Genomic DNA, 13,535 nt, shown 5'->3' on the forward strand with positions numbered 1-13,535 from the left:
CCTTAAGTAGAAAAGAATACTAAAATGAACTCATTATCCTCCTAAGCCTATAAATATTTACAGTACAGGGGGAATTAAGATAAAACTCAGAAACTGAACTGAGGAAAAACAGATAAGGAAAGAAGCTCAATTAGAAGCTCAAGGGAAACAAAATAGAAACCAGTTAAGAAAATGCAAGCTAATTATTTAAACAATAGATTCCAGTCCTTTTGTATTGGGACTGATAAATACTTATTGGACATCTTTTGTGGCAGGTAGAAGAGGTTGAAATGATCCATAGAAATTAGAATCCTACCTTGTATGCATGATGCCTTGGGTTCCATGCCCAGCACTACCACCTGCACCCAAATAAAAGAAAAACAGATTGTCTGAGTTTGTATATTGACCATCACTTAATAACTATGTAACCTTTTGACAATATACATAGTTAACTTCTTTAATAATCTTTAGCCTACTTTCCAGAATTAAAAAGTTAAACAATGTATTTTGAATATCTATCACCTTTACAATCAGACATTAACTTAACTCCACTATTATCCTGGTGAACACTTCATGTTACTGTTTACAAATCCTTAAGTGATGATGTGGGCCTCGATGACCTTTTAGGTTTGGCCCTATCCAAAAAATTTCTATTATTCTTTTTTGGAGGATATATGATTTAGGATTCCCTCATGAGACAATTCTCTTGATTAGTCATTTGATGTGACTGATGTCACGGGGTAACACAAAAGCTGAGGTGAACCAGAGAAAATGGACATACAACTTCAGACAATTCAGGAGCACATGATTTCTCCACAAATAGATCAGAGTATGTATTAAAATGATTGACTTAGCAAGCTTCTGAATTTTCCAGAGTTGCATCTCTGTTCTTTTTAAACCCAGTAAAATATGACTAAAATATTTTTATAGTTTGGAAATAGAAAAACTATATCCTTCAAACATTTCACTAGGTTCAATGCTTAAAATCCATTCAAAGGCCAATATCATAATTTAGAACATCTTCCTGAACCACTTCAAAAGAATTATACTGGAAGAAACATTTTAACTGGAACCCTACCGTTGTTTAAGTGATTCCAAAACTTTTTCATTAAAGTGTAGATTAGACTGCAAAAATGCCAATAAGAGGGAAAAGTACATATCAAACTCATCTTTGTAATAACTGATTTGCGATTTTACAGAATGAAGAAAAGAGTCTTGTTACTGAACCTACACATTACTACATACACAGAATTATGAGTACATCTTCATATAATCAAGATCTCATTTCAACTACAAGGTACATGAAATTAAAACAATACAAATATAAAAATATGAGCTGAATACAGATCTTATATGCAGGGTACCATTAAAGCTGTAATTAAACAAGCACCCTGCCTTGGCTCCCCACTGTGGATAATTCCTGAGCCTCTTCTTACTACTTGCTGTCCCATTTCTAGTTACCTACACTTGTATCCTTGTTTGAGCCCTTCTTTCCAGTGTGTCTTAGATCAGGTGTTTGCTAATGTGTTACTGTATTTTTTAACCTGAGAGATAGGCATTAGGTCAACAATAATAGTATCATCACAAAAGGGTTTCTGCTCAACTCTCATAAGTAAACTAAATGTCCTAGTATATTGTGCTGCCTGTAAGATCAATCAAAAGAGGAGAGGGAAAAATGTAAGTGGAAACCTTCAGATATGTTTCTAGAAAGCAATAAACTTTGATGTGTGTCTTTTAAAAATGGATATTATTTACATGAGAAAAAGACAAATCCAAATTTGAATTGCTATAGGAACAAAGTATGTGGATTGTGGCAGTTATAGAGAACAGAGAGAAAAAAAATCTACTGTATGCTTAAAATCTGATTAGTAACTCTATTGAGAACTGTTAAAACATCTAAAATTTTTGTTGTTTATTGTTGTTATATTCATAACCAGGAATAGTTGTTATTTTCTATCTGTAGGGAAGAACTGGGTATAAAGAGAAAATTATCTGGTTACATACATAATTAGTAATGCAGGCACCTCTATATTATTTGCATATGTGAAGTAGAGAAGGAGCACAGATAATACTAAGTAAAAAGAAATTTAGAGTAAGATGATACCAAGAAGTTCCAGGCCCTTGTTTCTCTAAATAAATAAATAAATAAACAACTACAAACAGATTAAAACAAGTTTTTTAGAAACAAGTGGAATATATGCAGCAAACAAACGAAAATTCCATCAAGAAAAAACCACAATGAAAATAGAGAAGAAAAGTTCTGTGGGTTTTATCTTACTTTTACCCATTCTCCTCCCAGCATTGCCCCATATACTTGGGAGCAAAGAGTGCAGTTACCTTTCTTCCCTTGGGAGGAGTTTGTTTTCAATGTTTTGTTTTCATACTTGTTTTAAATGTTTTGGCCTGTCTGTACACTTCCTGAGAAAATTATTTTTGTTTCACCTTTATGGAGCTCAGATAGGAAAAGATGGAGTATTTTGGATCTAGGCCTGGAAACCATAGAAGGTAGTTGATTAATGCTGTAACACACAAAAATGATAAGAGTCCTGTAGAACCACAGACATCTTAGATGAGAGAGTATGGAAAGTGAAACACAATAGAAGATCCAAATATCTGAGAAAAAGCAGAAGAAGACTCTATGGGTCATTAAATAACTTACAGTAGCCCAGGAAAATTGAGGGGAAAATAAACCATATACATAGGCACAAAAAGACACATGCCCAGAAAAGATGTGAGATCTTAAAACTCCATATCACATTGTTCATGGGTTCATAGTCACACTAATTAATAGAGTCTTCCACATCAGTCTGAAAAAACTGAAAGAAATTGCTATTTTTTTCTAATGTCCAAATTTCCACAAATTAACACTATGCTTACAAAGAAATAGGGAATTATGGCCATATTCAATGGAATAAAATGAATCTCACAAGAAATATCTGTGAAGAGACATGAGTGGGACATGATAAAGACTTTGAAATTCTGCCTTAAGTATGCTCAACAACTATAGGAAAACACAAAGAATTAAGTTAAGAAAGTATTCATAAGCAAAATAATAAAAAGGCAAAAATATTTTAAAAGAAACATAAGAATTCTAGAACTAAAAACAATAACCGTACTGAAAATTTTACAGAATAGCTTCAACAAGAAACTCAAAAGGCAGAATTAGAAATCAGTGAACTTAAACACTGAGAAACAAAAAGAAAATGACTAAAGAAAAATTAGAGTCTAATGTATTTTGGAGATATCATCAAGCAGACAAATATATGCATTGTGCTATTCCCAGAAGAAGAGATTAAGAAAATGGAAGAGAGATTATTTTAGGAAAAAAATAGCTAACAACTTCAAATTTTGAAGGAAAACTTGGATATTAAAATATAGGAAACTCAACATGCTTCAAATAGGGTAAACTCAAAAAACACTAAATCAAGGCACATTAAAATCAAATTGTCAGAAGACAGAGAATTCTAAAAGCAGAAGAGAAAAGAAAACTCATAATGTACAAGAAATCTCAATAAGATTAACAGTAGATATCAAAGAAGAAAGCTTGCAGAACAAGAATCAATGGGATGATATATTTAAAGGAATAAATGCAAAACAAAATAATTACCTAACAATAATTCTACAACCAGCAAAAAGTTCCTTCAAAAATGAAGGACAAATTAAGATATCTCAAGATAAGAATAAAGGAAAGAAAAAAAAACCTCAGGTAGTTCATTAATACTAGACCTGTTCTACAAGAAATGCTAAAGAGAGTCCTTCAAGTTGAAATGGAAGGATACAAGATAGTAACTCAGAATCTTATGAAAATATAAACTACTCCAATAAAGGTAAACCCCTAAAAAAATTTTTAAAAGCAGTATTATAATTTTGGTTTATAAATGCACTTTTTCTGCAGAATTTAAAGATAAATGCAGAAAATATAGAATTATATCTTTAAAAAGGAAATAAAATTGACAGACATAAATAGATTGTCTAAGGAAAAAAGAGAAGGAAATGAAAGAACATTGCAACTGAGTTTGTAGAAATAAAAAGCATTATAAAAAAGTACTAGGAAGTTGTATACAAATACATTAGATGACCTAAATAAAATGGATAACTTCTGAGAAGCACAAGACTTGCCAAAACTGAATGAATCATGATGAATTAGAAAAATCTGAACAGAACTTTGACTAGAAGGGTGAATCAGTAATTAAAACATTCTAACAAAGAGAAGCTCAGGACCAGAAAGTTTCACTGGTGAATTCCAGAAAACTTTAAAGAACTAATATCCACCCTTCTCAAACTTTTCCAAGAAATTGAAGAGGAGAAAATATTTCCAAATCTATGATGTCAGCTTTACCTTGATATTAAAGCCATAAAAAAAAAAAAACCCTACAAGGAAAGAAACCTACAGACCAATATTTGTGGTGAATGTTGATGAAAAAAATTAATAAAATACAAGGAAACCAAATTTAGAGGCATGTTACTGGGGTTATACACTTGGACCAAGTGGTTTTTATCTCAGGAATGCAAGAAAATTTCAACATTAAAAAAAAATCTACATAATATACCATTTTAACAGAATAAAGGAGAAACACACATATATGCTTAATTGAGCCAGAAGAAAAATCTTGAATAAAATGAACATCTTTTCATGAAAATGGCACCCAACAGGCTATTATTAGGAAGAAATCATCTCAGGAGCACTAAGGCTATATATGAAAAATCTACAGCTAGCATTGTCTTCACTAGGGAAATATGAAGACTCTTATTCCAAGGACAGGAACAAGGAAAAGCACACTTACCTTTGCCATTTCAACATAGTACATAAAGTCACACCCAGAGAAATTAGGAAAAAAAAAAAAAAAAAAGATAGAAAGAAAGAAAGGAAATAAAAGGCATTCAAATAGGAAAAATAAGAGTAAAATGATTTGTATAAAAAATGACTCAATATTGTTTAGAGATTTAAACATAAAACTTTATAAAACTTTTATAAAAAGCCATAGGAGAAAAGTTGTATGACATGACATTAAATTTGGTAATAATAGAAAAGTAATAATAGATAAATTGTATTTCATCAAAATTGAAAAAATTTCATGCTTGAAATGACATGATCAACAGAGTGAAAAATCAACACAAGGAACTGCAGACAGTATGTTATATGTCAGTCACAAAAGGACAATTCTAACTATATGAGGGCCCTAGAGTAGTCAAATTCAGACTCAGAAAGTAGAATAGTGGTTCCTGTGTGATGATGAGGGAGGAAACTAGGTTGTTTTGTAGGTATATAGTTTCAGGTCGGGAAGATGAAAATGTTCTGGAGATACATGGTAGTGATGGTTGAATAAAAATGTAAATGCACTTAATACTGCAAAACTGTGCACTTAAAAATTAAGCTGGTAAATCTTATAGTATATTTAATCACAGTTTTAAAAGTGGAAAAAGTACATTTAGAAATCATTTTCATTCAGTTTGGAATTTAAGGAAATTATGCTACTACAGGCTTGTTTCCACATAAAGAATGAATGATTGCTGTTTTGCTTAAGCAGTAATTTTTTTCATTTATTAACTACACAAATAAAAATGATGATTTTTTTTTTCCTTTTGTTTTAGTGAGGCAGAAGATTTTAACCCATATCCAATGTGTAAAGTATTAAAAGGTTTGACATTTTTATTATTGTTTAAAGAATGTTCAAAATGAAACTTTAATATTTTGATAAATAAGTTGTTCAATACTTCAGTGATTATTTAGGTTTCAGATTTGAAGTTAATACTGTTTTTCTTCCTTTGAGCATGTTGTCTTTTGGAAAGTGATCCAATATTACAACACTCACATGTTAAAATGAGCCAAATACTTTGTCTTGTCTGAATTGCTCTTACTACTTCATTGATAAATTTGGTATATGATGTGATTTGTGAACTCACATTTATCATGGTCCTGTAAGAAAGTAAAAGGATGTATTGTCACACTAGTTTTTATCTGAGCAAGAACACATAATACTTGGATGTAAAGCGCAACCTTAGTTATGCTTTCTCTGTTTCATAGGTCAGCCCTACTAAAATGTATAAAAGGCCTTTTAAAGATAAATTTATTTGCTCACATTAAAATCTGAATAGCATGAACCTTCCTTTCTTTTGGAATCAATTTATATATACTCCTTAGGACATTTGTTAGAACCTTTTAGTTCTCTATTTGTTCACACCTTAAGAGGATAAATTTAATTCTAACAATGACAGCATACACAGGAGGTAGAGTGACATGCTTACTATAAAATGGCCTTGAAATTCAAACTGCAAGTTTATCATGATTATTTCCACCATGCAAACCACTCAAGAAACATTCTCTCAATTTGGAAGTGGGTACAAAATCCACAGAAAGGCAGTAAGCATGCCTGAATTCCATGAACATACCCTAACTTATAGGTATCACAGTAACCACTGACATGATTTCTGCATTTTGGAATCATAAGCTATTAGATCCATACAGAAACTGCCTAATTCAATCCTCTTCAAAAAACATAGTCCTATCTGCACCTCAACTTCTGTCCTTAAATTCTGTATATCGTTTTGTTTGTCCAACTTTTTTGTTGTGATCAAGCTTAAGTTCTTAAATAATTCAAAATATTGTGTCCGTCCATTCATTCTTTACTGAGCATCTCCTTTTTGTTATGACTCCTTGCATTAACAAGACTCACAAAGTTCTTGCTCTTGTGGTATTTACATTTTAACTTGAGGTGAGGAGTTGAAGAGTAAGGACATAAGATAATTCCAGACATGAAAAAGTGCTTCCCATCTGTTTATGACAAAATCACAAGTCATTGCAATGGCTTACAAATCATCATCTGAGTACTACCCTAACCTCCAATTACCTTTCCAATTGAACTCTTTTCCTCAGACCTTTCAGAAATTCAGGGTCTTTGCATCTGCTAATACTTCTATAGTGTTTTCTCCCTGTATCTGCATTGCTCTTTTCCTGGCCATCAAAACTTTGCTCAACTATCACTTTCTCAGTTTTCCTCTGAATACACTCTATGAAACTGTCTCAGTTTTCCTCTGAACACACTCTATGAAACTGCAACCTGTTTCCTTTCATGACCCTACCTCTCCCACTTGTTGCTTTCATATTCCCTAGCACTTATCTGGCAGACTGTGTATTTTAGTTACTGTCTGTCTCTACAATGTAAGTTTCATGAAGGTGGACATTCGTGTCTGTTCACATTTTGTATCCCCCCAAACCCAAAGCAGTTTGTGGACATATATTAGAGGGGAGAATTTAGTGAGATCGTAGAGACTATGGGAGGAGCTAGTGGTACAGCAGGGAGAATGTAAATGTTTTGATTATATTTAGATTGAGATATCCATTTGCTACTTGAGTTGAGAATCACATAAGCAATTGGATGTATAAATCCAGAATTCAATGTTTGGGGTCATGCTGGAACATATATATTCCTACTTTCGTAGAATTCACAAAAGCATCTCAAATAACTTAAATCTGAACACCTGGGACTCTTAACTATCAGGAGTTTTTCTGCCTCTCTTCATCAAAAGAACTTTCAAGGTGGTCTGGGAGTTCTGATGCCTATATCACCTAGCAATCTAAACTTATTTGGAACAATGGCCCAACGTTAAACCCAAATAAGCTGTCACTTAAAAGTCAGTTTACTGACATGCAATATAAGGTTGATTCAGACACTATAAGAACATTGTTAAGTAATCATAACATTTTGTCGAATAATTCTGTTTTTCTCCTCCATATTTCAGTTAATTGGGGTTTTACTCTTCTAAAATCTCAGTGGTCTGAAGAGTAGTTCAGAGTGATTTTGTTGACTCTTGATGAGTGCATGTGTATAAACTTCAGTTTCTGCATGTATTTCCTTGTGTTCTTTTGTAAGATGGAGAAGGAAGATAATCTCACTTCTATTCTACATAGGAGGAAACTAAGCTAAGGAAGTTAGATGCAATTTGCCAATGTTCACATAGCCCTAAACAGTGTAGCTGAGACTCAGGCAGCTTTTTTTTTTTACCCCATAGCATATTGGCTGCTTCCCTTGCATTGGTCTTTGTAAAACTTCTTTTGTAGTGATATTTATACCAGCATTTTACTCTTTATTCCAATGATGATCTTGTAATTAATTATGCATAAAGAGTGTCAGAGTTGGAAGGGTCCTTAGTATTATGTGCCGAGTAATCCCTCATCACCTGATAAACAGGGCCATAGAGATAGAATGATTGTGAATATGTAGCATGGAGTGTGGGGTCTCATGAATTTGAAGAATAAAATCTATAAACAAAAGGATGAGAACAAAGTAACAAGATTTATTAGAGAGAGAGAGAGAGAGAGAGAGAAAGAAAGAAAGAAAGAAAGAGAAAGAAAGAAAGAAAGAAAGAAAGAAAGAAAGAAAGAAAGAAAGAAAGAAAGAAAGAAAAGGAAAGGAAAGGAAAGGAAAGGAAAGGAAAGGAAAGGAAAGGAAAGGAAAGGAAAGGAAAGGAAAGGAAAGGAAAGGAAAGGAGAAAGGAAAGGAGAAAGGAAAGGAGAAAGGAAAGGAGAAAGGAAAGGAGAAAGGAAAGGAGAAAGGAAAGGAGAAAGGAAAGGAGAAAGGAAAGGAGAAAGGAAAGGAAAGGAAAGGAAAGGAAAGGAGGAAGGAAGGAAGGAAGGAAGGAAGGAAGGAAGGAAGGAAGGAAGGAAGAAAGAACCCCCAAAGAGGGAGGAATCCCAAGACAGGGATACCAAAGAGTGGCTGTTGTCTAGATCTATAGGTTTAAGGAAGTCAGCCCCTTGCCCAATCTTGGGTAAGGCATTCAATGTAGTCATGCAGGTTTTAGTCCAATCAGAACACGAATCAGGCATTTTTCCTTCTTTGGAGAGGCATGGACCCCATTCACATAGGTCCTGATTTAAAAGCAACCTTTTGGTAAGTTACTTAGCAAATATCGGCAGGTGCTATTTGTGCTCTGCTACCCAGGAAGTTACCCAGGGCCCCATCTCCCTATCCTCCCAGCCTAATCTCTTCCTCCTAAGTAACAGAGCATATCTCTCCTAGTACATCACACTTCATCTTTCATAATTCCTAAGACATATCTCAACATTCAAGGGCTCTTACCTATTTCAGCATTGTGCCCATTGTCTATGTACTTAAAAATAATATTTTTTTGTGCCTAAATTATAGTATTTTGATAAAAAATGTAATTACATCTGATTTATGTCAACAAATATATAAGCCTTAGGGGGGAAAAAAATGTCTATTTTTCCTTTGTTTTCCCTTCCTGTAGAAAGTCATCAGGAACAAAAGCCAGAGAATTCAAACAGCATTAAGGTAAATGTTTTTCATTGGCCTGTAATTGGTTGTACAATAGGGCCCAGGTGAGCATAGCCCAGTTTTAACAGTCCAGATACTGTGTGGTATGATATGGGAAACTGCAGGAAGCATTCCCTTATTTACAGGTCTTCCCCTCTGGCTGAGACCTGTCCCTAGCATCTGAAAATCCCTTAATGAAAATCTTCACCCCTTAGGGTTAAATCAGCATTCCATGTTTTAGGTACAGGAGAAAGCCACTGATTCTCCCTAGCACCTAAATTCTTTTCCATTGATTAGCTCTGTTACTTACATCTTTAGAGAGAAGCCTGGAGGAAGTGAATCATGTGGCTCTGCCTAGAGTGGGCACACCCCAGTGAGAACTTGGTGGAGGGAGGGAGGGAGGAGCACTTTCAAATATGAAGGGGCAAAGACTTGTAGGAAGCAAGTGCTCATTCCACCTACTTCTCTCTATTTCTAAGGACACATTCTGTGTAGACAGCATAAGCCCCAGTGCAGATCAGGGAATTTCCTCTTCCTAAATCCTCCTTGTTTCCAATAAGGAATGAAGCTACAGACTCCATTCTCTCTTTTTTTTTTTATTCACCTTGTTTTCTTCCTGAATGAATTTAATTACTTTAAAGTAGATCTCCCACCTCCATAAATGCACAATTTGTCAATTATCCTGTCACTTCTCAGTACCAAGATACAGCAGAATTTTCAGAACCAATTCTTAAAATCTTATAACTCATACTTAAATATTTTTTGTCAAATTTCAAATATACTAGTATGGTTAGTTCCTAGTCAGCCTAATTTTTATTTATGAATAAAAACATCTATTTAAAATATCAGACTTCACTTAGGTCACACTTTCTAAAATGTCAAATTACATGGCATAAAGGTGAGGCACTGAGACTTGAGTCTGGGAATCTATTGACACTCTGTGCCATTCTGAATTCCTAGCTAATCTGAACTCTTTCCACTCTGTTCTTTCTCTCATTTTCTACTATTTCCACAGTAAAATTTGCTTAAGTAGTTGTCTAGTCGAACTCCAGCTAAGGTAGAGTAAGTACAGTTCACTGTATCTCTCATTGAGTACAACTAAAAACCCTACACAAGTACTGAGGACTCGAAAATCATGATAGCAGGAATTTGGGGTGAGAAGTCAAAACTCAAAGAACAACCAATATCATTGTGAGTTTCTTGGCTTTTTTCTTTCTACATTTCCTTGTTTAGAATTAGAGCAGCTCAAACCTGGAATTTCATAGAGAGGGATTAGATTAGAATCAAGTTTTAAACGAAGTCATTGCCTTCTGACCTGAGTTAGAGGATAAATTCCTGTGGGATAGAGACTATATGTGGAATGGGGGACCCTGCTTTATATTCCACTCCCCTTTTTCTTTGTACTTGCCTTGAAACAAATTATGCACTTATGAAGCTACATGTCAGTAGTGGAAGAGGCTGCTGAAACACTACCTAAAATTCTGAACAAAATTCTTTTCTCTTGCCAGAGAAATTAGGGCCCCCAGTAGACTAAAGAATATGTTATTTTTTTCCTCTGCTTTCTCTTTTCACTTTACCATGGAGGTAGATGCAGTCTCAGGAAATGTGAGACAGCATTACAGGGAGGCTAGAGGCCCAGCATTCTAGTCATGGAACTAGAAAAGGGAGGCTAAGCATCAGAAACTCTGAGGCAAGTGATAGAGAGGAGGGACACTGAAAAAGGGAATCCCTAAAAATGTCATCTCTCTTGAGTTACACACAAATAGAAATGACTTGAAGTTACATAGTAAAAACTTTGAAAACATGAACTGTTGCCTTCATAGTGTTTCATACACGGCGCTTCTGGGAAAAATGCTACTCCTGCATTCAAATAAATTACTCAGGTCTATGGCTTTGTTCAAAACCAGTGTCTGAGCCATGATCCCAGCTAACAGGTAAACACAGCCACTTGATTGCTACAGACCACACAATGGCTCAGATTTCCATAAAAGGTAACTGAGAGTTAGGAAATGAACATTCTTTTCTTTACACCTTATTATTTTCTCTTCTCTAAAAAGGATTTGTAACTTACTGAAGTTAATCCAAAGGAGCAAGTAGGAAGATAGAACTGACATTTTTCATTATTTAATATAGCTGAGACTTTGACTATCATGTTGTGGTAGCCAAAGTCGAAATTCATAATAAAGAATAATCCTAGGAATCATCATTGGCAAAAATTACGAACCTAACTCTCAGAGAACAATGACTTTAGATTGCAGAGTACAGATTTTATTTACATAAGATGATATAATGGTTGTGCTGTATCCTTTGTCCAATGAAGACTAAGATAGTATGTCAATTTGCCTTGACAGTTTATCACCATCTTTGAAGGATCAAAGAATGCTGCTTATAGTGCATATCCCTCAAAGGAAATCATTTCAGGTACAACATATATACTGTCATTTTAACAATTAAATAAAACTCTCAGTTACATCATTTTTAATTTAGAATTTATTATCATTTGTACTCTTGGAAGTAATGACCCTTCTCTCTATATTAGCATATTATATAAATCAAAATATTTATATAAATGGTAAAATGATACATAAGTTGGGAGTGGCCCTTCCCTTCTCTGTTAGCTATATTTATATAAATGATTTATATGATTTAAAACTTATTAGGCAGTCATTTTTCTTTAACTTTACAGTGCAACTAACATTTATTAAACCCTAGCTATCCATATTTTATTAGCAGAAATTATGAGAATAAGGAAAAAAATTATAATAGGTTCTCTAAGGTCACTACACAGCTAGTAAACTGCAGATCTGTGATGCAAACACAAATTTGCTTTGATTTCAAAGCCAAAGTTCATTCAGCATCATCATAGTTCATATACTCAGATGGCTACTTCAGCAAGGTAGTAATATAAGCAAAGCAGTAGGTTGAGCAAGAGTCTGTGACTCACTGGAGATGACATACTTCATCTGAAGAGGAGAGCTTCAGTCACTGACATGTTAGATTACTGCCAGGTCTTCTATTTCAGGTCTTTCCATTTCTCAAGAGAAGCTTAATATGAAAGCTTTATATTAAAATTCCTGGCTTTTAAATATAATATTCTGCAATTAAGAAAATATGGATTCTTGGTGCCATGTGTGTTTTCAGGTCCTATCATGAAGATCAGAAAAATACATTAATGCTCATTTTTCCTTCTATTGTGAAATAATAGTTTTGTTAAACAGAAATATGATATTCTCTTAGAGAACGGTTTGCTGAATAAATGGCACAAAATAAATGAATCCAAATAAGACTTTTATTACATTACGGTCCTCTCTTATCTGAACCAAAAAATTAGTTGGGACTTGTCCAGAGAAAAATTTACCCAATATGGGTGAGAAATCATAGCATTTTTAATGCACTTCTGCTTTCATTTGACAGTTCAGAAATAGACACTCTCAATGTGTAGAGTTGAAATTTATTTTCCGATTGAGCTTATTAGGCATTTTCAGAGAATTTTCTTCTAGAAAAAGAGAGGTGGGGTTTCCACACCTGACTGGAGAAACCTCCAGGGCGAAGTAGGCCTCATAATGCCGCAAGAGTCAGGGAGCCTGGACCCTACTCCCAGCTTGAACACTTTTACTCATATGATCTTAGGCAAGTATGTGACCTTGCCAAGCTCAGTGTCCAAAAATGAAGGTCTCTTTCTCCCTGTCTCCCATCATAGGAGTGTCATGAGGTCAAGTAAAAACAATCTTTGTCGATTTTATTTAAATTCCAAAAATTATTTTGTAAGTATCAACTTCAGAATTCTGGATCAACATTGCCTAATATAACTATCTCAGTTAAAATATTTTAAAAATATCCATATTACTTTATTTATTTATTTATTTATTTATTCATTTTTTGTCCACAGAAACCCCCAAGTCCAATATTCCCAAACAAGGATCTAAAATGCTGGCAAAGGTATCTTCTGCTCTGTCAAAGGTGTTTTCCCGATCTAACAGCAATATTCCCAAATCTTCCTCACCACCTCATCGGGATGAACACTGAATCTTCCATACTTGATATGCTTACTTCCCTTAGAAAATAAAATGATTTTAAAACATAGCATTGGTGCCCTGTGGTTCATAAAATACTGAAAATAAGCAAAAGAAAATACAAAAGACCTAAGTAAAAGAATGGGTTAATAAATGCTTATTTTTCAATTAAAATTTTAACTGATACATAGAAACATTAAAATTATCCTTATTAAAAGAATAACATAATATTTAAGCATGTGTATATATTGTGTAAAGTTTAAATCAT

The 13,535-nt window shown here is 33.9% G+C and overlaps 1 protein-coding gene across 1 annotated transcript in view; it reads left to right on the forward strand.

The window, feature by feature from the left end:
- Fsip2 (fibrous sheath interacting protein 2) overlaps positions 1–13,280 on the forward strand; it is a 78,052-nt gene extending 64,772 nt beyond the window's left edge. The window contains exons 19-23 of the mRNA XM_047547561.1: positions 1,179–1,276; positions 5,572–5,618; positions 9,229–9,272; positions 11,606–11,675; positions 13,144–13,280. Of these exons, the coding sequence (XP_047403517.1) occupies positions 1,179–1,276; positions 5,572–5,618; positions 9,229–9,272; positions 11,606–11,675; positions 13,144–13,280 (396 nt within the window). The remainder of the gene's footprint in view (positions 1–1,178; positions 1,277–5,571; positions 5,619–9,228; positions 9,273–11,605; positions 11,676–13,143) is intronic.
- Positions 13,281–13,535: the final 255 nt, after the last annotated feature.

The sequence above is a fragment of the Sciurus carolinensis genome, chromosome 3 (assembly GCF_902686445.1).
Source record: "Sciurus carolinensis chromosome 3, mSciCar1.2, whole genome shotgun sequence".
Lineage (NCBI taxonomy): Eukaryota > Metazoa > Chordata > Mammalia > Rodentia > Sciuridae > Sciurus > Sciurus carolinensis.